At 35.1% G+C, this 26,261-nt stretch overlaps 1 protein-coding gene across 3 annotated transcripts; it reads left to right on the top strand.

The window, feature by feature from the left end:
- Nucleotides 1-24,328, top strand: LOC586574 (N-acetylneuraminate lyase). 3 transcript variants are annotated; one of them, XM_786351.5, is made up of 13 exons: nucleotides 1-79; nucleotides 6,376-6,484; nucleotides 7,387-7,454; nucleotides 8,267-8,337; nucleotides 9,630-9,717; nucleotides 10,551-10,608; nucleotides 13,463-13,538; nucleotides 14,193-14,288; nucleotides 15,439-15,590; nucleotides 16,418-16,464; nucleotides 17,805-17,889; nucleotides 20,130-20,169; nucleotides 21,705-24,328. In XM_786351.5, exons 2-13 carry the CDS (start codon nucleotides 6,467-6,469, stop codon nucleotides 21,854-21,856), a joined length of 951 nt encoding a protein of 316 aa, XP_791444.2. In that variant the 5' UTR covers nucleotides 1-79; nucleotides 6,376-6,466; the 3' UTR covers nucleotides 21,857-24,328. The 3 variants fall into 3 exon arrangements, with proteins under 3 accessions (XP_791444.2, XP_011673323.1, XP_030842999.1); XM_011675021.2 differs by lacking the exon at nucleotides 1-79 and adding an exon at nucleotides 199-337; XM_030987139.1 differs by lacking the exon at nucleotides 1-79 and adding an exon at nucleotides 2,683-2,701.
- The last annotated feature ends 1,933 nt before the right edge of the window (nucleotides 24,329-26,261 follow it).

The following is a 26,261-nucleotide window of genomic DNA, read 5'->3' as shown; positions in this document are numbered from 1 at the left end:
CGCAGTGCAGTGCAGCACAGCGGAAACAAATTATACCCGGCGTTACGAGTCACAAGATTCAGAGCTCGAGGTGCGATTCGTAAGTAGTTTTTGTTTATATATAGACCTATATCTAGATCTAGACCTTTTGTTATTGTCAATGCTAACTGCTGCATGCTGAATGAATTTTATGACCATCGCCAAAGAGACTACGGCACGCGCACCAGCAAGTTTAACGAATTAACGTTGATTAGGATCCTAGCGAGATCAAGGAGGCTCCAACAGTTTGCCTACCCGGAGCTCAGGCGAGGTTTCATCTCTGGAACCGGTGACAACGCGTACTATTACATGTAGCCAGGTTAGCTTGACCACTTTTACTTGAAGAAGAAAAAATGATCGAGAAACAATTTTTTTTTCTCCTGCAGTGATAAGTCATGATCATCTTGTTACTTATAATCTACTACAGAGTAACACATTCAGTGCCAAAAGGGACTTTTCGATTTGCACGTTTATAAGTGGACTGCGACATAGACTCTATATGCGGTCATTTTTAAGCAGGGTTGACGAGGCACACTGACTGCTGTTCGTTACCTTTTCGATTTTACACAACTACGACGCTCGCTTAGTGAGCGCAAAATTCGGTACATGGGACTGTTCTAAACAATTATGCTGCAACAGATTAACGATGCATAAATAAAATGTGATCATTTTATGAATTATTCTGCTCAGTAAGCGCGAAATTCGATCGAAAAGCTAAAGATTCAACACACCGAATTCGGTGCATGGGACTGATCTCGAAAATTATGCTGCAACAAATTGGCGATGCATAAATAAAATGTGTTCATTTTATGAATTATTCTGCAAAAATTTTGATTTAAGGGAAATTACAGACACGAAAATGTGTTAAGTTAAGAGAATTCACGCTTCCACCACTCTCTGGTTCCAGAATAAGGTCAATTGGGTCCATTTTGTGACTTCAATGTGATGTTTCGTGCCTACAAAAGATTGCTTACGAACACGTACCGTCACAGTTTGCGAACGACGGCAAAACAAGGGCAAACGCGTTCGAGAATTCTGCTACGAACGATGAGCTCGTCGATGCGCATGCGCACTGGTTCAAAAGTGACCGCATACGTCGCAGTCCACTAGTGAACATGCAAATCGAAAAGTCCCTAATATTGTAGTAGACCTAGGTCTATAGAGTCTAGACCCCTATATTTTGTCATTCATTGTGATTTAATTAATTTTAACAAGAAAAAGAGATGCCAGTGGGCCGTGGGATGAGGGCAGTTCCACATCACTTTGGCATTGACAAAATGTGCCCCAATAAATGTTATGCTATCAAACTCGTTCATTCTGTTTGCCCATCAGATTTTAAAATATACCCAGACGTTGTGTACATGTATGTGTGTCCGAAAAAGGTTGTTTATCCGGACAGTTTAATAAAGGTTTGTTTTGGACATATTTATGAAGGACACATATTTATAATGGTTAACATACATGCCAACTGTTCAGATTAAAGAGGAACATTCCTCTTTTTGGGAGAAGATAATTATCATTTTAATGCAGGTGTTCCTCTTCCTGTACAAATTTGTCTGTAGTATTGAATAGGAGAGTTAGGATTGTTCCTCTTTTTTTTTTAAATAGCATAATTTGTACAGATTTCTGATTTTCAAATGTTGGCATGTATGGGTTAATGGTTACTGCTATTAGATGCATATTTTCCATTAAATCCGAAGGCAAAAGACAATTATTTTATGTTTGGTGTCTCGACATATTTTGAAGTTGAGTAAATTAAATTAAAAATGATGGACCTCTGGGCTGTCGGTCTAATGACGTTGTGGGCTGTCTGCTTGTTGCTGGGATGTCCCATGGTGCACAAAGAAGTTTAGTTCTAACTTCTATTTATATCAGCTTGCAGACTGTGATTTATTTTGGGCCATTACAAGAATTTGGTTATTGATGTAGACAAAATATGCTCATGTTCCCTTTACAGCTCATTTTATGTATACCGGTATGTTAGTTGTTATTACCACCCAAAAAAAGAAATCAGTCAGTCACTTTATAGTATCTGACATTGAAGTCTAGAAATTAAACAGGTTTCCTTCCATAAGTTTTATTATTAGGACACTGCTAACATTTAAATTTCACAGATAGGACACAACGTGACATGTTCATAATTCCTGTAAAGTTCTACTGAATTTGATGTTGGCTGCAAATGGGACATACATGTAGTACCTTTAAAAGGGTTAGGGTTAGTGATTTTCACCTTATGTATCAACAGCTGTGAATTTGAGAGAGGACTTGGCACAATGTCAAAGTTTCAATCATTAGTCTAGCTATAATCCCTGCTCTAACAAGAACCGATGAGGACCAGGAAGAGGAAATAAGCAATTGACTTTGATATAGCCATTGTTAAGAAAGACAGGATGCACGCCCCTGTACTTAGTTGGAAACAATGACCACTGATAAGAGATGTTTGTAGAGAAGGTACTGGTATTCAAGGATAAAGATGAAGTACCTGTACTTTTGTGGGAACTTGTTATTGTTTAATTATAACATGTACATGTACGTAGCTGGTATCTCTTTGTTATAGTCAGCTATAATAATGCACATGCAGTATACTGAATCACTTTGAAATTCAGTTTATTCCGTTGGTCAGCTATATGAAAGAATGTACAGTACGGTACTGAATCATTTGGAAGTTTAATTTTTTCTGTAGGTTTGTACTGCTCCTACTTGTTTCACTCTTTTTTTGTGTGTATAATCTGACCTTAGAATCCAAAAACTTTGTGTTTAGCTTGTGGTTTTAATCTTTAAGAATATCTTATTGATTATAACATGAAGGTCAGCTACAACAATGTACAGTACTAAATCACTTGGAAGTTCAGTTTTTTTCTTTAGGTTTGTTACTGCTCTTACTGGTACTTTTAGTCTTTTTGGGGGTGTAATCTGACCTTAGCTAAGTTCACACGAATCTATAAACTTTCTGTTTAGCTTGTGGTTTTAATATCTTATTGATTATAACATGTAGGTCAGCTATAGCACGTACTGAAACACTTGGAATTTCAGTTTATTCTAATAGTTTATTCTGTAGGTTTGTTACTGCTCTAACTTGTTTTACTCTTTGAGGTTTTGCCAGGTGAATTGTAGTTTAATCAACAATTAACTTCTTGTCTGCATGACTTGTACATGTAGTGTAAACCTTTGAGCAGCTGTTCTTTGAGTGCCATGCAAACTTCAAGTTTAAAAATGTGATGGTGCCATGTGAACATAGCTTTTGAGATCTCTGATCTGAGCAAACAGTTTAAAGATTAAAGAGATATGTACAGAAATACTGAAATACAATATATCAGATAATGTTTTTACTGAGTACAAACATATGGGCCAAAATACAGTTTTGTTTGGTGTTAAAACTTCTTCTTCTCAAGTCACTCACTGTTTTAAAAAATATAGGATCTAGGTCAGAAATTTAAATTGATAAAATGAAGATAACGTCAAGTCAAGGACAACCATGCCAATGTACAATAAGTCATGTAAAAAACTTGCCACTTTTATAGATTAAAAATATGTCAGTATGTATTATCTGTTTGTACCCAGAAAGGTGTAAACTCCGTGTTTGTGACTTGCCTTGAGTTCCTAGCTGCCAATGACAATGTGTCAGCCATACCATGCAGGAAAATAATCCCTAGCCACATATACAAGGGGGAGGGAAGAAATGCATAAATTGAGCATATAGATATATCATACATTGTCTGAAAATCTTGGTAATTCAAACTTTGGACAAGAAAGCATTATAAATATGTCAACACTTTTGTCGATAGTTGAAGTTTTACAAGCAAAATTTGTAGTTGAACCATACTGTACTTGTATATCTACATTACATGTAAGATAATAACCAAAGTGGTTAATCTTGGAGGGCCTTGTGACATTTCATCAGATAATGGCTCAATTGTTCATTGTAGACTTCATCAATATTGGCTTACAGATATTGGAAGTATTTAATCTATTTTTTAGTAGAGTTGGAAGATATTTTGAAACTTAATCTGACAGTCTGCCTCATCTTTCATACATGTAGGTCTATTATTTTTAGATAACAAACAGAATAAAAGGTCATTTATATTGATAATACACATTCTAACTAGTACTTTGCACTTTCTTGATGTCAGCACAAAGGTGTTTACATTTTTTTATTGATCTTGGATGGATGCATCAATTCACTATTGTTGATGTTCAGCACAGTTTTTATTTATGTACATACTCTGTTTGTTTTTTAATCATTTTTATGGTCTGTTGGTTTATCAGGTAACTGTCAAGTACACTTTGCACTTTACAGCCTTGTGAAATTAGTAAAGGATAATTTTTTTCATAGGTTTTACTCTCTTTTAATAGGTTTAATCTTTTTTAATAGGTTTTAATTTTGTCTAATAGGTTTTAATTTTTGTATTGGTTTCATTTTTTTGTTTAAATACAGCTAACATGTCCTGACTGGTATTAGTTGTTATTAAATCCAGTTTCTAGCATTATGTTTGCTTCATGGTTTTAATGTTCATAAGCGATTGTGTAGAATATGAAGTACTTGAGAACCATCTTAATTTTACTTTTATTACTTGCAACCAACTTAATTTCAGGGTGGACTGCCCCTTTAACTCTGCATTTCCATTGTTCATGTCCATTGTACACTGTATGCCTAGGTTATGTTTGTCAGTTGGTGCTTTTTCATGGAATGTTAAATGTATTAATTGTCACATGTTTTCTCATTGTCAATTTCCTCTCCTCCTTTGTTTCCGTATTCTCTCTCTCTTTCTTCCGTGCCTTTAAAAATAGTCTATTTTATCACTATGCACCCCCATCCCCCCCCCCCCTCTCCCTCTAGCAAAATTGATATGATTTCCATTTTACATACATACGAACGCCTGGACCTGTGCACAAATTAACAACTGAAAGATATTGTGAATAGTTTCTCAGATGGCTCTGAAAAATATCTCTCTGCACCCATGCTAAATCATCAAACATTTGGTCACATTCTGAGACACCCTGTAATTTTTTCTTGCTCTCCCCCCATCCCGCCCCCCCTCTCTCTCTCTCTCTCTCTCTCTCTCTTTCTTTTAATATACAGTCTTTCTCCTTTTCCTGTTTCTCCCCCCCCCCCCCCCCCAACTCTCTCTCTCTCTCTCTCTTTTATTATACAGTCTTTCTCTTTTCCTGTTTCTCCCCCTCCCCCAACTCTCTCTCTCTCTCTCTCTCTCTCTCTATTTCACATTCTCTCTTTACCATCTTTCTCTCCCTCTCTTTTAATTTTCTTTTCCTGTTTCTTCCCCCCCCCCCCCCCCCAACTCTCGATCTCTCTCTCTATTTTTCATTCTCTCTTTCCTCCCTCCCTCTCTTTCTCTCTCTTTAATATATATGTCTCTCTCTTTTTCTGTCTCTCTCTTCAACCCCACCCCAAACACACACACTCTCTCTCTCTCTCTCTCTCTCTCTCTCTCTCTCTCTCTCTTTCTCTAGCTTTTAATGCTTTATTTTTCTCCTCGTACACAACAGATGGTCTATATTATATACAGTCACGTACCTCAACTGATGCTATATGATTTACTAATACAATAATGTATCAAAGACGGCTCTAGAGTCTATTAAGCAAATACCTGTACCTCTGCTTTCATGCGCATGACTGAGTAGTTTGTATACACGTAGATTCTAAAGGAACACTAGTTGTAGGCCAATAATTTATCCCTTTTATTTGCAACTGAAATATATGTTGTTTGTCATCTACATGTACCTGCACATGTACTGTAAGCTTGTAAAGTTTCTAAAGCAAAAGATATTTTTGCAGTATGAACTTCTTTCATTTTCTATACTGCAACTGTAGACCCTTTATAAAATGTGGTTATTTCTATTTATATTCTGTATTAAAAAAAAAAAAAATTAAAATTCACATTCGTGTGCTTGAAAATATCAATAGATGATCTACGTGTATAAACCAGCAAAGCAAATAACATTAAACATGCGGCTAACAGAGCTGAAGAGAGTTTGTACGCTCAGATGTACGTGTTTGTCACGCTTTGTAATCAATGAATGATGAAACTGAACAAAGAGACCAGTTGTTCAAAATGAAAGCAGATGAAATGAAGCCAAGAGCAAAAATATATTGAAACACAATCAGAGTTTGCATAAACTCATTAATATTGATTTATTGCAGACAGCTGGTCCTGTTTTCTTCCAATTTTCAAGGGCATCTATTGTTGACTGCTATCCTTGGTTATTTTTTGTTTTAATATATGGAGGAGTCATTTCAATTCATTCACATCGAACAGGAAATTGTGTACAGTTTTCCTAGATCGAGCTCTCATTAGTTTCATTTTTGTGTTCTTTTCTTCCATGCATGCCTACTCATAGGTAGCAGTGAAAGCCATAATCTGAAGAGGATAAAAGAGCCCGATTACAGTTTTCAATTTACGAACGTCAAGTACAGTCTGCAGAAAAGAACATGGCCTCCAATGATAAGGTAAGTACATTATATGATGGAATAATTTCACTTAAATTGTATCATAATGTAAAAGAGGATGTCATTTAAGACACAATTCTGTGGATCCCCCCCCCCAACAAAAATGTGTGTGAAGACAAATATTGATAAAAGTATACCAATAATGGAAAGTGAAACTATAATTTCACTCTCCATTCAACTTTAATAAGTGAATTATATGTCCCTTTTGTTCTCCATATACATGTACCTTGCTCTCGTATAACAATAGGCCAATTTGAAGATTGCAAAATAGATAATTTCTTTTAGCACTGATCATATTTATTCAACAATATATTCTTCCTATGAATTTGCTTAAGTTATATCTTAAAACCTTTATTTTTCCTGACATCCATTACCCATTTCCGTTATCCCACCATCAATATTCTTTGAATAAGGTGTACCTATTGTTTTTGTAATGAATGTACTATTTTTAATGACTTTATGTCTTTTGTGCCGTATTCTTGTTTTTATTATTACCGGTAATGTAAATTGTACTCAATTCAGCTGCTAGGCTGTCATGTACAATGTTTTTTTTTTATACCACAATAAATACATAAATAAATAATTTGGGTTTTCTGTTGTAGGCAGAAAACCTAAATTTTGTATTATTTCTTTTAAGTGAAATTTGGCCATCAAATTTGTGGGGCTCCCAACACTTTATAGGGGCTTCAATGATTGCTGAAAAGGATCTGTATCAATCCTCCTTCCTGGAGGAAATATATCATAATGTTTTAATCCAGTTCTTCTCAATTCACCCTGTTATTATGTAATTTGTTCAAGCACCTCGTTTGTCCTCTTCTTCCCCCCCCCCCATGAAGTAAATGAATGTTATTGTTATTTTTGTGTTTGCGTTTTTTTTATATATTTATTTTTAATCTTGATAGGCCACCATCACTCCGCTGAGACTGAAGGGACCAATTGCGGCTCCTTTCACACCATTCCATCAGAATGGGTAAGATATTAAAGGATAAATCCATGTTATTGAATTCAAATTTTAATTGTCAATATATTCATCTTACTGTTATTGACATACACAGTACAGGGGGACCCAAAAAGGGGGCTGTTAACATGTACATGTAGCAGCAAAGGGTTTGAATTTTGATACCGCTGGTTTAAAATCTTCCTCAACTTATATCATTTATGACATATTAGTCATTAAATTTGTTTGAAAATGCTCCAATCAATGGCTCAGATTGTGTCAGAGCCCCTACACAAGCCCAGTTCATACTCCTTCTGGGTTTCAATTTTACAAGTTTGAATTTTTTTGTTTGACCACCCTGTAGCACATGTATGTTTGAAAGTTTCACATCATATTGTATGTCATTGCTCAGAGATAGAAGAAAAAATTTGTGAAAAGAGAATGATTTCTTAACCCAATACTTACATTCAGGCTGGGATCCGCGTAGCGCTTTCTCCGGCCCGTGCCCCCCCCTCCCCCAAAACGGTAAAATAAATAGGATAATAATGTAAATTTAACCTTTTTTTAAAGCAAAAAACAAAAAACAAAAGCGGCCCCCCTTGCCCCCCCCCCCCCCCCTGCCCCAAAGAAGATAATTATAGAAATTAGCGGTTCTCCTCTCCATCACCCCCCTCCCCCGCTTATTCACCGGCTTGATGAATCGGCGCTAAACAAATTCTCAAGATTTGGCCCCCCCCCCCCTTGTCGCCAGCTAGATCCGCCCCTGCTTACATTGTACATCATATTTTTCCCATTACTTTTTTTATTTAATTTCCATTGCTTTGTTTATTCTCTTCTTTTGATAGTGACGTTAACTTTGACGTCTTAGAAGAGTATGCAGACAAGCTAGCTGCTGATGGTGTTCACTATGTGTTTGGTAAGTCACAAATTCAGTCTATCCTGTATGTATGAAGAAGAGAGTTTGCTCAGTCTGCATTAGAAAGCGTCTGCCTGTCGTACAAAAGATCCTGTGGACTTTTTATTATTTACACAATTTCTTGCTGTCTGCTACCTTGAGATTACTGGAGCGCAGAAAGGTAACAATATCATAGCAGGAGTCCCTATTCAGTGTTGGTGAAGGATTATAATCCTTTTTCATCCCATTGAATGTTGTGTCCAGTATCAATCTGAGAGTTTTTTGTGCTCTTTGAAAGGAGCACACAATGGGGGCAGCTAGTGCGAAAAGAGTTTTCATCTCTCACAACGGCTATCCAGGGGGCCCTAAGGCAGACTCGCTTGGAAAATTTAAAGTTTAAAGTTCACAATCTGGTACTATGTGAGAAGTCGTATGATTTTGTTCTCCCCATAGCAATTTCATCCAAATTAAAAATCCACGTAAGAGGCATTTTGAAAGTGTAAAGAAAATTCCATAAAATTCCTGGATATTGGGTGTTCTTTTTTTCTGGAAGCTCTATTTAGATGAGTGAAGCACTGATGGCTACATGTTTTTTTTAAACTAACAATTCACCTTGGATCAGATATAGACTTGAAACAAGCCTCATTAATTATCTTTAGTATACATGTGTCATTACTGTAACATTTAGGAGTAGATTGTCTTAGTCTGAAACAAAATTGAGTAATGCCTGAGTCGTGCCCAGCTTTCCAGCAATCATATTGTTCTACTTTATAAGTTGAAGTATACGACCATAATAATTTTCAGGCGATTGGCATCCCATGTTTTTGATCTTACAGCTTTCATAGAGATTACATCTGGATTTTTTTTTTGTCAAAGAAAAAGTTTGAGAACCCCTGCTTTAGGGTAACAGTTTAAGTTTGCTCTTTACCTCCTGGGCACAGACACCAAATACTTAATAACAATAATAATGAATAATAATGTAGTCTCATCAATGTAGTTTGATAATGTTCCATTTGACTTCTGGAGGCCGGTTGAGACTGTAGTGTCATAAAAACCGTTGGGAAAACGGTCTTTGACATTTCTAATTCCAATCATAAATATCTTGATAATCCGACAGGCGATCGGCTTGTAAAAGTCATGGGATTCCTGACTGACCTAAATGTTTATAATTATGATTGCAGCATGATCTACATCCAGGATTTTTTTATAGAATCTGAGGCAAAGATACCCATTCCCTTTAAGGGGCCCTTAAACCAGGTCTTGGTATAAAGTCATTGAAAAATTCTTTGATATATTTTTTAATTTGCCTACAGTGAATGGAACAACAGGAGAAGGTATGTCCATGACTGTTGAGGAGAGGAAGGCTCTGGCTGTAAAATGGATAGCCCTAGGCAAAACAAGGTTCGTTAGAAAAGCATTATCATTAGGTTTTCTGCCGCGAAGCATGGCAGAGCATCTATTGATTTCGGCAGAATCTTGTTTCATTCTTTTTTTTACCCTTTTTCTATTCTTTCTGTATGAATCTTGTCCGATCTGGTGGATATCTCATTAATGGCATGGTGCATGACCATGAATATCATGGCATGTGGCATACGCATGATTATTGATCCTAACGAAGACATTTTTTTTTATTACTGATGCGTGACGTCATCTAGGCGCCATTTGGTTAATTTCCAATATTGGCCATATAGTTAAGTAATACATTGTCATTTCTGAATAATATTTGATATATGCTTAAACTTGAAGTCATGGGTAAACTTTTGGTTACGGCTGACTATGGCTTTTAAGCATTACGTTGATATATAATTCATCTATTTCAGTTTTCACTTTAGGGTCTTTAATCAAAGTCATTGCCATTGTACATGTACGTCCAGGCATAAACATGCATCGGTTGTACAGTACATTGAAAATTCCAGTTTAATGTTACATATATGATCATATGTATATCTATATATATAATAATAATAATAATAATAATAATACATGAGATTTATATAGCGCCATTATCCATTTTGATTAAATGCTCAAGGCGCTTCAAAATATAAGGGAACACATTACATATACTTTTTTCACGTATATTTCATTGGTGTATCTTGCAGGGAAATCATCAGGTATTCATATAATTATATGCAATGCAACAACTGATTAGGATTTTGTAATGATGTACACAATTTGTGCAGGTCTTTGACCATATTTCTTTTCTTATGTTTGTGTATGTGTATTGATTTATGCAGATTTCAGTCAGTTATTGTCCATGTCGGAGCTGCCAACTTGAAGGACATACAAGAATTAGTAAGTACTAATTAAAAAACATCGCATGTACAATAGATTGATGGTCAAGGCTATATTCTGTATGTCAACAGCAAATCCAAACATGACCTACAATCAAGTACAAATTTACATTAAATGTAAAAGTTCTGCATTAGCCCTTATCCATACCATGGGTGGCAAATCTCGCTCAAGATTGAATTGGAGACTTGAACAATATGTTGGGGGCTATTAAAAATGGCTGCATACTTCTTCCTTAAACAGAAACAGGTTGACCTCTCCCTTTACAAAAAAAAAAATTCCATTGAAGAAACATTACATGTACCTCACCAAAATTCTACATTTGAAGGTTTATTTGCAACAATTGTTTTTAAAATGTAGGTGTGCAGAAGGGGATATGGGAGATTATGGATTATACTTTTTTAAGATGAATTTGTTTGTTTTCACATAGCCTTAATTCTGCAATAACATGCATGATATTATGATGATTTTATCTCTTAATCCATGAACACATTCATGTGGTTCCTTGTTTGTTATTCATGTACACATCAGTTTCCCTCACAATGAATGCATACATGTACATGGGCATTTACATGGGTAAAGGCTTTCATGTACATGTGCATCCATGTAGGCCTATATGTTCCTGTACATTATGTTGATTATCATAAGAGGCCTGTATGTCAAACAATGTTTTAAAGAAATGAATGACGCCCTTTTTTCCTAGTTTGATGTTTATATTTAAGACCATACCATTTGATATTGATTATATATGCAGATATCCATAGGTCATATGACACACTGACTGTTTATCGCAATGTTACCATGACAGCTACTAGCAGTGCTGGCCTTACCTATATTGGTTGGGATATTATATGTGCTATGCAACGTACTCATTGCCTGTGACAAACCCATGCCGCACTTATCTATAGCAAGCACGATACGATTCTAAATCTTTGAGCAGTAAACTCAAATGATTAAAAGAAATTATAATAATGGGCATTTCTATAGCGCCGTCTATCTAGAAATTCTATTCCCAGAAGCACTTATTATTACTTCTGCTTTAGCCTAGCTGCCATTACAGCGCTCCATTTAATCCTAGCCAACATTAGTATAATACCCCTATTATGCTCTGCACCAGTTGTCATGACATTTTCTTGTTGAACCGTGCAGCTGTAAATTTTAATAAATGAATACATGAATGCAATATCATTCATGCTAGGGCAATAAAAACTAATCAATGTCCCTCCAAGGCCATGCAGCGATCGTAGTTGCTTATATTCTAGTTAACTACATGTAGTATTGTAATGTAAATGTATACCGTGTTTACACAGTGATCTGCCTCGAGGGTTGAAGCCGCGAGGATCCCCTTTACATGACATAAAATTGCCGGGTTCAACACGCCTCGCGGCTTCAACCCCGGCTTCAATTAACCCTTGAGGCAGATCACTGTGTAAACACGGTAGTATTGTATCTACCGGTACATGCAAGTGAATTGGGAGGAGGGGGGGGGGGGGGGCAAAGTAGCTACATTTCCCATTGATTATAATTTGAAAGGAAAATGTATGAGATAAACAAAAAGAGGTTTAGGGCATAAAAAAGTGTATATATTCCAAGGGAAAAAAATCCTGTTCTCCCTGCCCATTTTAGGCCTTGGGGCATACAAGGATTCCCATAATTATTTTTCCAGGGAAAGTTCCCCACCCCCTTCACTTTTGGAAATGTGATCTGCCTTTGGTATTGTGATACATGTGTAATGTTTTTTTTTTAATGTTATAACAAAAATTAATATTATCACCTGTACAACACCTCATTTAGTGTTTCTAGTGAGTGATAATATCAAAATGTTTGTTAACTCAATTGAAAATTGAGGATGTTTATTATGTTTGGGTTTCAATCTGTAGGCCACATTTGAAATTTTGCATACATGTATGAAATTTATATTTTGCTTTTTTGATTTTTGAAATTTAATTTTTGAATTTTGAAATTTAATTTTTAGTTCATCCGGACCGAAGGGCCCAAAGAGCTTATGCCATGGCCGTAGTCGTCCTTCTATCCGTCCTTCCGTCCGTCCACAGTTTTCAAAATGCTTCTTCTTCGTTATTTTTCAACCGATTTTGATTCTGATTGTTTCATATGATAGGGCTAGGAGGGGGATTTAAAACTTCTACACAGAATCGTGAAATTCATTATCTATGCTAATTTATGCAAATTTATTCGAAATCACAAAAAATGCTTCTACTCCTTCATTTCTCAACCGATTTTGATTTGGTTTTCTTTATCTGGTAGAGCTAACTTTGGTACACTAAACTCCTACACAGAATCGTGAAATTCATTATCTATGCTAATTTATGCAAATTTATTCGAAATCACAAAAAATGCTTCTACTCCTTCATTTCTCGACCGATTTTGATTTGGTTTTCTTTATCTGGTAGAGCTAACTTTGGTACACTAAACTCCTACACAGAATTTTGAAATTGTTCTCCATTACTTAATTATGGTAAGTTATGCAAATTTATTCCAAAAATAACAAAAATTGCTTCTTCTCCCTCATTTCTTGACCGATTTTGATTTGGTTTGCCTTATCTGGTAGAGCTAAATTTGGAACACTAAACTTCTACACAGAATTTTGAGATTTTGCTCCATTGATTATTTATGGTACTTTATGCAAATGAAATGAAATTATGTCCCTTCCAGGGCATCAAATTTTTATTTTTTGACCAGTTCAAAAGTGTACCACATAAAATTTAGGATATTTGTTGTTGCAAGATGCGGATGAGCGCTACGCCATTGACGTTCTGGTTGAATTTTGAAATTTAATTTTTGAATTTTGAATTTTAGAAGTTTGAACTTTGGATTTTGAAATTTGATGTTTTTGTAGGGCAAGCATGCAGAGCAGCATGGAGCCACTGCCATATCAACCCTACCTCCCCTCTTCTACAAGCCTTCAAATGTTGGTAGGTGATGCAGTACTTATGGATTTGGAGTTCAATATACATGTCTTTTTGGAGCCAGAAGGGCATCAACTCCTATGCTTATTTAAACACAGAGTTAACACCCTTCTGGCTCTGAACAGACAATTATGACATCAAATATAATCCTTTTAAATAATATCATTCTCTGAAACGCTGTTTTCGGGGGCTTTCTATTTTCAATTTAAAATTACCGGTATCAGTGAAAACCTGAGGAGGGTGTGAGAGAGGGGGAAAAGGAGGAAGAACAATTTAAGCTATCATTCAAATAGTTGCTATCATTTTTCCCCCCTTGTACCGGTAATCTACTTTATAATACCCCCTTGTAATCTACTTAATACCAGTACAAAAACATGAGACCATTGTAAATATACACGTACACAGTACATGTGTACTATTTTCTCTTGTACGTGGCTACTGTATATTCTTCTGTAGCAGACCGTTTTAGCAGACTAATTATTTGCATCACAGTACTGTTATTGATGACCTGAAGTTGCCCCTTAAAAAGCGAGCATAATATTTTGCTTGTTACACTATTTGAAAAAGATTAGGAATTCAGTCTGTGATGTAAGAGCACATCTTTGTAATGAAAATGTATAATTCTGATTATGTTTTTATCGTTTTTCATCTTTTTTTCAGAGGGTATGGTGCATTTCTTGGAGCAGGTAGCAGCGGCTGCTCCCAAAACTCCTTTCTTCTACTACCACAATCCATCAATGGTTGGTAGTAATGCATGTAAGTTTTAGATTGTTGAATTGTCCCATATTTTTTGGATAGTGCCAATAAGAAGTTATCCATTTATCCAGTTATCCTGTCAGATCAATATCTGTGTTATCTTGTTTTCTGGGGCACCCAAAGCTTATCACCTTGACCCTGTTTATTCAAATCATGAATACTAATAATCAAATGGTTATTGGACCATATGGATAGTAGACAAACTGGGAATTAGACCAAATGGAAATCAGACTAAATGAGGAATAGACCAAGTGGTTAGTAAACTTCAATATCAAATAAACATTTACTTTACTTGTATTAATGAGAACTGTTGCTGAGCTAGTGCCATGAGCCTCCCTGGACGGTGTGTGCGGTCTATAAGTTTACACTATTATTATTATTATTATTATTAAACATTAATTCGAAATTAGACCAAACGGACATTAGACCAACATTTTATTAGCCTTAATAGTCATTAGACCAAATGAGAAATAGACAAAATGTTTATTAGACCATGTGGATAGTAGACGAACTGGTTGTAGACCAAATGGCAATTCACCATCTCTTTCCACCCATGTAGTATTAGAACCTCATTTCCTAAAAAACTTGTTCATGATGAAAAGGTTGATGTACGTGTGAACTTCAAGACTCTTTGGGTGGTATTCTCATAAGTTAAGCCGAGACTAAGTCCAGACTAAACAAGAATTTTAGTTCACACTTCTATGGAATGCTAGGTTTCATCTTCCTCCTTCAATATTCATGACAAAGATAATCTACCAAAGACTTTTTGGAAATTCAGTTCATACTCATATTATCTTTTTTTTCCCATTTCATTGCAAAATTAATTTTTTGGAGACTTTTCATTGAAGGATTAAAATAATCTGTACAGGATAAATGAGTTGACAACAGGCACTCCATAAAAGTGTGGACTAACTTAGTGCGCTCTAACTTAGTACGCGCTACCAGAATACCACCCAATGTATTTGATTGTCTATGAGCAAATTTGTCAAGATCATGACATACATAGAAATTGTTAATGATAACAAGTTTTATGAAACAGACGCAGATGTACATGTATTTTAGCAATCTCACTGGAATCCTATATTGGAGTTGAAACCAAATTTTCCATTAGTCTGTAGTCTTCATCTTTTAATTCTATCTGTATTGACAGTTTCTATGGAAACTCTAGTGAAAGAAATATTCTCTTCAAAGCGCATTCCGACACTCTGTGGCGTCAAGTATACATCCAAGGACCTGTACGAATACGGACGATGTTACGCAAAGCACGCCAGCTCTTGCCAATTCATGTATGGCTGCGACGAGGTAAATGAAAATTAAATATACCCAATACTTGTTCAGTTTTCAATATCTTTCAATGTACTTTATTATTATCATTAAGTATTTGGCGTCACCTGTGCCTGGGAGGCAAGAAGCGATCTGAATTACAATAACCCTCATGTCTTTCTTCCCGGTATAACTGATTGGGGGTGTGCAGGTGGATCACTACACCAGGGTTTCCACTACTTTTATACAAATAGTGCCGTGGGTTCTTAACGTGCAAAGGTGGTGACTCTCCTCTTCACAGGGCCTCCAATTAACATCCTATCTGAGGGAATTTTATGCCGTTTACTTTTTACTCTTAAATTGAACAACTTCAGCTCTTAGCAGCATGTTCGATGATTATTTTATCCCAATAAACCAAACCAATACAATACAATACAATAAAAGTAGAAAATGCTTTTAGACATTTCAAGTTTAGAACAACCCCCAGCCTTTTTACTCCACCTGCACAATTTCTATTAGATAATCAATGTTTGATTGACATAGAATATACATTAAGCATAGAAAAGTCAAAATGTTTGTGTACAGTTGATGTCCAGGGTTAAGTCTTATGCACATTCTTTTGTATTTATAATCTGTTTGTTTGTTTCTTAAATTGTACTGAGTACAATATATGACACGCTCAGGAATTGGACTCTTTTTTTTAATGTTGTGAAATTGATGTTGATTTCCCCCAAAGTGTTTTGATTTTTACATGAAAAAAAGGTACTGATTTGATGTCAACTTCTATTATTTTAGTAGAAAGATGTTAATAATGAAAAATTATATCTTGTAATTTACGTGTTTTTTTTTTTCTTTTCTTGTAACAGCAACTTTTACCAGGATTGTCAATGGGTTGTGAGGCATTTATTGGCAGGTATTTAAAATTCTATACCTTATTATCTATGTCACCTCCCCCCCACCCTTCTCTCTCTCTCTCTTTCTCTCTCCTCCCCCTCTCTCTCCTTACCCCTTTCTCCTCCCACCATCTCCTTCCTCTCCCTCTCTCTCCTTATACTCCTCTCTATCTTTCTTTTTCCTGCTCTCTGTTCCTCTATCTCTCCCTCCTGTATTCTATATTGAAAATAATAATAGAGGAGTTTTGTATAGCATTCGTGTCTGGCACATTGCTACTTCTGGTACTCCATTATTATTACCCTGGCTTTAGCACAGCTGCCATTACAATGCTCAAGCATTTTAAGGAATTAATTCCTGCCTGATACCCATTTACCTCACCTGGGTGGAGTGTGGAAGATGTAGATTAATGTTTTGCCAAAGGTTATGAATGCTGCGATAGAGATTGGAACCCCTTACCTTGTGGTTCACAGTCCGGAGACTTATCCATTGGACCACAGTACCTCAATCCCTCTATTACTCTTGATATCTTGCTCTTGGGCACACATAATGTACACACACACATCACTCACTCTTTATGTTCAATGTACATCTCTCTCTCTCTCTCTCTCTCTCTATCTTCCATTTCTGTCTCTGACCTTTCATTATTTTATTATTTGCTACTTAATTAAAGAGGTGCTGTGGTTTAGTGGACAGTGAGCCACAAAGATGCAGGTTTTGAATCCAGCTGCAGCACAAATGTCCTTTGAATTGGCAAGACGTTAATCTACATTTGCCACACTCAACACTTGACTTCTGCATAAGTAGCATACACACTATACCATCTATTGTGAGCCAGAAGAATATATCAACTCTGCCAAATGGTATGAGTTGACACCCTTGGAGCTGTCGTCAGATGATCTCAAAGTGTCTGGAGTTCAATTTCCTTATTATGCATGTATTTAAAAAAAACTATACACACTTTTGCACAGAAGGTAGTAAACCTGTATTAAAGGCACATGGTAGTGGGCTCTCATGGGGAATTTGACACCATATGGGTGTTAATTCACCCAATAACAAGTGATGTCAGTCACCGGGATTAGCTTTCATGTTTATGACCAACAGACCACCAATCATCCCATATGGAAAAGTAGTTGTCTTACATTTCCCGCCCCCAAAGAGTTGAAGACTCACAGAGAGACTAGGGGCTATATTTCTTGACAGTTTTGCTGTGTGTAATACTTGTACACCCATTAATGATAATTCCACCAAGTCTGGTGTCAGCAAATTATGACCTACTGCACGTGGAAACTGACTCCCAACTCCCTTTAACAGTTCATAATCTTTCATACATGTTTATCTTGGTATTTTTTGTTTGTTTAGTACTTACAACTATCTAGGCAGAGTGGCCAATAGAATAATGACAGCATTTGAGGCCGGTGATATGCCTAGTGCCAGAAAAGAACAAGTAAGTTTGCATCCTAATAAGCTTGTTTTTATGAATCTATAATATTTCATTTCCATGAAAACGGATCCCTGTAATAATCTTAATGATGGTGAATTTTATTAAATTAAGTTTTCTTTTTTTCATAGTTCTGTTTTTTTAATACTTGAATTCAATCACAGCATCCTTTTTGCTGAGGTGACAAATTTTCATCAGAAAATTAATAAGTGTATTAACAGGCTGAAATTTAGTATTTTGTTGAAGTAATCAGTATTTTTTAAAGGATTTACACCTGGGCATCGTTTCACAAAACCGTCATAAATGCAAGTTCACCTACACCCCATTTGAATACACACGTTTCGATGGGTTATTGGCAAACTTGTGCTTATGACGATTTTGTGATTCACTGAGCAGTGATAAAACAGTAGAAACATTATTACCATAATCAATATTTTGTATGAAACTCGAAACATTTTCCCTAAAATTTGTGTGTGAAATACTGACAGTTAGTACTGCATGGGTTTCTAGGCAGCTCTATTTGTAATATTAGCTCATTTTCAAGAGCATTAATTATTTGTCATCCTTTTAGCCCTGAAAATAAAATCAGCTTCATAAAAATTATTTAAAAAAACAAAAAAACATTATATCAGACAGGAGTACTGATCTTTACCTTGACAAAATCTTAATTATTAGTCTTCGTGTTGGGCATTTATGTTTTCCTTTAAGACAGATGATGCTACATGTATCATGAAGACAACAGAAAATAGAATTGTTCTGTTTCTTGAGTTCTTGAATTTTTTTAATTTTTTTTAAAATTTATTTATTTCCACATGTGGGGTGGATTGCCCTTTCAACTTAAGTTGATTTTCAAAGGGGTCCACACACATTTAAAAACAGTTACAAATCATATCAACAAACAAGCAAAGAAATAAACAATTACATTAATTAAATACATGAGATATACAAGAAAATTCAGTATGGGTACATTTGGGTAAGAATATGTTTCCAGTCAAGGGAGATAATGTACTTCTTAAATTGTTGAGCTGTGAGTGTGTATACAGATGAAGATTTCCCGATTACATTCCATAATTTGGATCCCCTATATCTAAGACATCTTTTTCCATAATTTGTTTTTATGCGAGGTATGGAAAAATGCACATCACCAACCCTGAGACTGTAATTAAATGTCTGAGTTATAAATTGCATATAAATGTAACTAGGCAACTCTTTTTTGACAACTTTAAACATTAGATGAGCAAGGTGTTTACAAAATCGAACATCTAATTTATCGAATTTAAGTGAATCATAGATCAATTGGCTAGAATACATATAACCAACACGTAGTACAACACGGAGTGACCTATTTTGTAATAACTGTAATGTCTGCATGTTAGTCTTGCCAGTGTTACACCATACAAGAGAACAATAGTCAAAATAGCTTTGTATGTTACTTCTATAAAATAATAAAGCCACATCCTTTGAAATAAATGGCCTTATCCGTTTCAACAGATAATGGTTATTCAGTGTTTTCTTTTTAACGTATCTGATGTGTGCATTCCAGTTAAGATGTTCATCAAGTATAACACCTAAGTATTTACAAGTTTGAACCCTTTTTATTTGGCTACCACCAATCATAACTCTAAAAGGTATATTATCATTCAATACTTTCAGTTTTCTACTAGTGCCCATTAATAAAAGTTCACATTTTTCAAGATTCAATATCAGTTTATTGGATTGTAACCATCTATATAATTGCCCTAAATCTTCATTAAGACTTTGTTGAATTTCACCAGGTTTTTTTGAGGAATAATAGATGCATGTATCATCTGCATACAATGAAATTTTACATTTATTTATTACAAGTGAAAGGTCATTAATATATAAGGAGAAAAGTACCGGCCCCAATAACAAGCCTTGTGGAACTCCAGTAGTAATATATTTGTAATTGGAGTGAGCACCATTTATATTCGTAGACTGTTTCCTTTCACTCAAATAACTTTCAAACCAACAGACTGTCTGTTCATCAAGACCATGGGCACTCAGCTTATCAATAAGTGTTTTATGGTGGATGGTATCAAATGCTTTCCGTAAATCTATCATTACGGCACCAACAATTGCACCGTTATCACATCATAAACATAGCATGTCAGAAGTCCTTAGCATAATTTTATGATAAACAGTTATCTATGAAATTTGTACCGGTAATTGACTTTTCTGCACAGACAGTGTTTCTCATATGCTTTATCTTTCTTTTATAATTCCAGTTCCGAATCCAAGCACTTGTGTCTGTACTTATAAAATATGGTAAGTGTTAAAGCGATTCTAAACTGATGAACTTTCTGCTCTAGCATACTGTTCAGAGCCATCTATACACAGAGTTTGGCCAAGTCGGTTCGAGTTGGACACAATATGGCGACTAATGCTTTGTTAGGCAAGCAGGAAACAAAAGAATATACGCCATGTTGTGACCCAATGAAACCAAGTTGGCCAAACTCTGTGTATAGATGGCTCTGATACTGTTTATTGCACAGCGCCATCCCATGGTCAACTTGCCAACAGTGCGTAACCCATTACCCAATGCGAGAACCATCAGTGCAGCTAGGGAGGCAGGGGGTTAGGGGACCATACTGCTACAGCTGACCTGAGATGGCGCTAGAGAGGATTTTGCAGTAGTCCTTCAAGGACAGTTTGAATATGAATGTGATGATGTGTTGGAAGCAAACACACTTTTCATATAAAAGAAGAATATTCCGCTTATTCCGCTTACATAGCGCTTAATACAATGTTTCTAAGCGCTTTACAGATAAACTATTACCCCGGACATGGGATTCAATGCTTGCTTGCACACACTGTGTGCACAATCTCCACTCCCTGAGGAGCATTCCAGCCAGGCGTTACTTGACGCTCAAAATCTGTTTGGTCAACAATGACGGTCGCATCCTACCAGGAAACCCATTTAAAACCTGGGTGGAGAGTAGCAAGTGCAGGTTCATATCTTGCCAAAGGATAGTGCCAAAGAAGCCAAAACATTAAAACTGAAATAACAAATCAGAATTGTAGTTAACGAGAAATTAGGAGAACGAAGAGGTGTGTAGAAATTTAACCTTTGGAGTATCAAAGATACTATGATAGATATAAATCGTGCTTGATAACTTACGATCTTAGATCTACCGGTAGATGTATTGTAACAAAATTAAAAAATTAAAGATAAGAATTATTTATGAACACAAACTATCCGGAGTAGATGTGAAAATACTTTAAAGATTTGGTTTTGTTTGTTGGTCCTTACCTCAACTTTCTCAATAAGCTGCTTAATGAGCTAGTCCGGCCCATTTGCAAGTTGATTTGATAAATAGAGACAAAATTTAAACAAAACCAACAAAACAGTGAAATTTTCATTGAAATTGGATGAAAAATAAGAATGTTATGGAATGTTAAAGTTTTACTCAAATTCATGGAACAGTGATATGCATTATGTAGGCTGTGCTCAAAGGAGTGAGTTGGTGATGTCATCCCCTCACTTTTCTGCTCTGGGAACGTAAAACATGAGTTGAATCCTTGTAAAAAATGGAACAGTGATATGCATTATGTAGGCTGTGCTCAAAGGAGTGAGTTGGTGATGTCATCCCCTCACTTTTCTGCTCTGGGAACATAAAACATGAGTTGAATCCTTGTAAAAAATAAACAAAAAAAATCACCATTACTGTAACAACATATAGGACACTTTCTATACAACTAAAGCTGGGGTGGTGAGGTCTAAACTGCTTCAGAAACGCAAAGAGATATGGGCTATACAAGAACGGTATATTATTATCATCATTTTTGTATTTTGTATGCAGGCGGTCACACAGGCACGAACAAGGCCATCATGTCACTGGTCGGACCAGAGATGGGCCCCGCCCGTTCCCCTCTTCACAACCCCTCCCCAGAGGAGCGTGAACTGATACGCAAGGATCTCCAAGCAGAGGGGTTCTTTGAATGGATCCAGTAAACCTTTCACAGCATTTTTCAAACGAAGCAACAACAAAGCCTTGTTTCGAAGCATTCTTTCATAATTGTTTGCTCCTTCCTTCCTTCCTTCCTTCCTTTGGTGTGTAATAATTATTCCTATACTGTAGGCAGGTTAATGGTTTGTATTGCTTTTGAAATCGTGCTATATCTCTTTTATAATTTTTGTTATATTTTCATTCCTTGTACAACTTGATATACAACTCTATCATATTAAAGTTCTTTTTTATTGATGATTTTATTTTATTGAGAAAAGTTAAATGTTTCTTTTGGGCCATCTTTTTAAATATGTGATCTATCTTCTAATCCAGAGTTAAAAACTTTATTTTTGTGTGTTTGGGGTGTGCTGCTGTGACTATTGGCAATTTTGGAAAAGGACATGGGGGCAGTTATTTTTAATGCATTTTTTTTGTGTGGAATGTTTCTGTGAGTGACGAGAGCTAGTCTGAAATGCCAGCTAGAGCTCAAACATTGCATGAAATGTTGACAAATTGCTTATACAAAATTTGAATTGTTCCATTGTTTTGAAGTTCCTCTCAAAGGTAGTGGACTTCATTCAGTTCATTCGGTATTGTAAATGTATGTCACCAACTTTTCAAGACATTCCATTGAAAAGCTTTTCTGTAGTACAAAGAAACAGTGTTAAGTGTCTGGTAATAGGTTAATGCATCATACATGTGAACCAGATTCCCAATAGTACTTAAATCTCCTTTAATGATTTATCCATGTTTTCCTGTTAATAACTGAACTCAATGCTGTATTTTCCATAGTATAAATGTAGGATTCACTCATTTCAAATTAGCAATGGGTTTATCTTTTTAAAAAATTATACTTTTTTTTAATGAAGAATTAGTTGTTATATATATGTATTTTATAAAATAAGAGTATTCAATGTCTTATTAACATTCCTTTATAAAAGAAAAACTATTATGAACTAGTGAAGTGAAATATATATACTCAAACTTTTCAAAAAAACAATAATACATCTCACGGGTGACATCTCAAAAGCATTTCTACCTCGTCGAAAATATGCTATAATATGCTATAATATGATATTTTAATAGGACAAGTAAAGATACATGTCGATTAAAATCATATAAATTTAGAATATATGGCAGAGAAAAGAATACAGATTTTATTTTTTTCGAAAATTCTATTTATTAGCAAATGAGGCATTGGAGCAGAAATTGGAAGCATATGTAAAAGAATTTATATCATCATTTTTATGGAGCTTACAGTTCAAGGAGTTGAATATTACACAGAAGCTAACATATTAATGGGCATTAAATACAATAAGTACACGGCTGAGGATCACTCACTTCTGTATAATACAATCAAGAATTATTGACCGTTATATTTCATATTTTTATCCTTTTTACAGTTACTCTTGTATCCATTTGTTGAGCTATATGTAAACATCCACCATAATTTTGTTTAAAGTATTATTTTTATTTTTATTAAGTTTCAGCTGTAAAGTTTATTTTATTTTGGAGAAGAAATGTTGTTTTGTTGCCCGCAAGAAGGCATCAATCAAAGTAATATTACTTTTCCTGTACATTTATATTTTGTGCAATTGCGAACGATATCCACTTCAGGTACCAACAGATTTATGTAATTTTTGTCAACTGGGCAGGGTTTCATGAAACTGTAAAAAGTACAAGGTCGCAGATATCTCACTGATCGTGTGTTTATCATAGGATGAACTTGTACTTATGACGATTTAGTGAAACCACACCCATGTCACACCAGTACCAGAGGCATTCAAGCTGTTGAGGAACTTCCCCCAATTAGGCAATCATTCACCTCACCTACATCTACTTGTAAATGTAATAGTTGTAAGGAAAATGTAGATTAATGTCTTGCCAAAGTATATGTACTTTGAATCTGTGATAGAGATCCAAGTGTGTGACTGTTAGTAACATTAAAAAACCCTTAAGAGGAGGAGTCTTCAAAAATGTTGAATGTCATGTGCCTTCGAAAAATTAGGGAGTCAACTCATAGAAAAGTTTTCTTCATAAAATTCTATTAGATGAATTTGCAATTTTGCTTGTATCTTGTCCAATTGAACAATTTCGTAATGTAATCAAATTAAATGCACAAGTCTTTTTTAATCGACTCGTTACAAATTAATTCATTCACCTGTTTAAAATAAATAATTGCATTTCAATAGTCAGAATGTGAATTGCTTACAATCCGTGTGGTAAGGTAGGACGAGCCATAATTTTTGTCCTATCTAGCAACAATTAATATAACTAATTTGCATTCTGTCTATTGAAATTACTATTGGAAAATCATTCACCTATATAAGTAAATGAAAAAGCTGTACAGCAAATATAGATTAATGTCTTGCCAAAGTTCATGTTATTGGATTGTGTGTTAGCGATTCAAATGTGTAACTGTCATTAACATGTTATGTGCCTTCAGAAGTTATGGAGTAAAGTCATAAAGGAAAGTTTTATTCATAAAATGTCAAGAAGAATTTGCAATTTTGCTTGTATCTAGTTCAATAGTAATAGTTTTCTCCTAAATTTCCTGCACATTAATGGGTGATGTGATATGAACTATGCAAGTCAATCCTGTATCTTAATACATTTTCTAATAGAATGTATTTTGATTAGATGATTATTTGTATATCTTGCATGATTCATATGATACTTGTATAATACTTGTACACTGGTAAAGGTATAACGTATTTCATATTTCTATTCTATATCATTTTAATCAATATATTTATAGAGGATTAGTAGATATTTTCAAGGTTTTTAATTGATGTTCTATATGCCACTTTGTTAAGATATGGGTTTTTCAATTTAAAACATAACAACATTTGTATGTTGAAATAAAATAGCAACGCTGGTATCACTTTTGTAGTCCAAATCGACTGATTTTGTTTCTCCTCCATTTTAACCATCCATCCATCATAGCTAGTGTATGGTACTTGAGTTCTGTTATTGAGGGAAATTAATTTCTTACAGAATCAGAGGAAAGTTGCACTGAATTTTTCAAGAATACAAATAAATTGTCATGCAGTTATGGTAGAAGCATACTTTTACTTTCATGAGAGAAAGGTAAAGAAATTAATCAAGTGCATCTTGACACTTGCAAAACGCAGCAGTCTATTAACATTCTTTTTCTTCTCTTTTAGTTAATGCAATTTGAGCTTGTTTTTGTTTATTTATATTTTTTAAGTCCTAACGCTATATCAACTGCCTGAATGAACTTTTTAGATTGATTTTTCAACTAATACCAAAACTCAATATTACATGAATTATATTCTTAAGTTTAATAACAAGCTGTAACAACAGGTCATAATACACAGCTGGAGCTTGGGTAGATTTTGCTGATGCAGCCTCACAAATACATCTACATGTGCACAGTGTAGTCTCCATAGCCTTATACACTAGCATTTCATTTACAGGACATGGACTTTCTTTCATTAAGAATATCTTCCTTTGGGGGGGGGGGGATTTAAAAAGATCCCAGGGAGAAAATAAAATCATATTGGGGTTGGAAGTCTAAACAGAAACTGTCCAAACTCATTTGGATTGAGACAAGAGTTAATCACCTTCTCATGTTTTACAGGAGTTCAAAGATTTCACAAATAAGCACACAAGTATTAAAGATTCTTATTGTATTTTATTATTAGGTTGTGTAAACAAAACATAATGCAATTGCTTAGCCTCTGAAGAAATACATTTTCAAATGTTCATGCACATTAAATATCACATGATTATAAATTGCATGAATGCATGGGCAGTTGGGGCAAGTTAATTTGCTCTTATTAATTCATGATTTAATCATATCTAAACATATCGTTTTAACAAAAAAGAGGCAAGTTGATGATACATGTACATCCATAATGAAATTCAAGGTGGTTATTGACAGATTACAAGCACTCTGGTATTTGCTGTATGTATTTTAAAAGCACATACATACCGGTATTCATCGACCGATACATGTTTTAGGTCAAGTATGCATGTACATGTATTGTATTTTCATATTTACATTTACATGTAGACGTGCATGTAAATGAATTTCCTCGTGTAGCAAATACATGTCGATGAAATCTTTTCTATTGTAACATGAGCACCATAGAAAATTGGAATTCAAGTTACTCAAAAAATATTTATTTCAAGATTGGATAATCTAAAGATATGTTTTGAGACTTGAAAAATTTCCACTCTATCCTTTAAAATAAAAATGTACGAAGCTACTTCATATAACCTTTGCATTCAACAAATTGCACTGTTACAGCATAAGTCACAGAAGCTTAACGTTAGTGTCTAGCCAGCCAAAAATGTGATTCTTCTATCAACAAACATGCTTGTACTTAAAAGACAAATTCGAAACGGATCCAGCCTTTGTTATTTGTACCTGCTCGAGTGTAT

The sequence above is a fragment of the Strongylocentrotus purpuratus genome, unplaced genomic scaffold (assembly GCF_000002235.5).
Source record: "Strongylocentrotus purpuratus isolate Spur 01 unplaced genomic scaffold, Spur_5.0 spur5_scaffold_16, whole genome shotgun sequence".
Classification (NCBI taxonomy): domain Eukaryota; kingdom Metazoa; phylum Echinodermata; class Echinoidea; order Camarodonta; family Strongylocentrotidae; genus Strongylocentrotus; species Strongylocentrotus purpuratus.
This window is presented reverse-complemented; position numbering and strand designations above follow the sequence as displayed.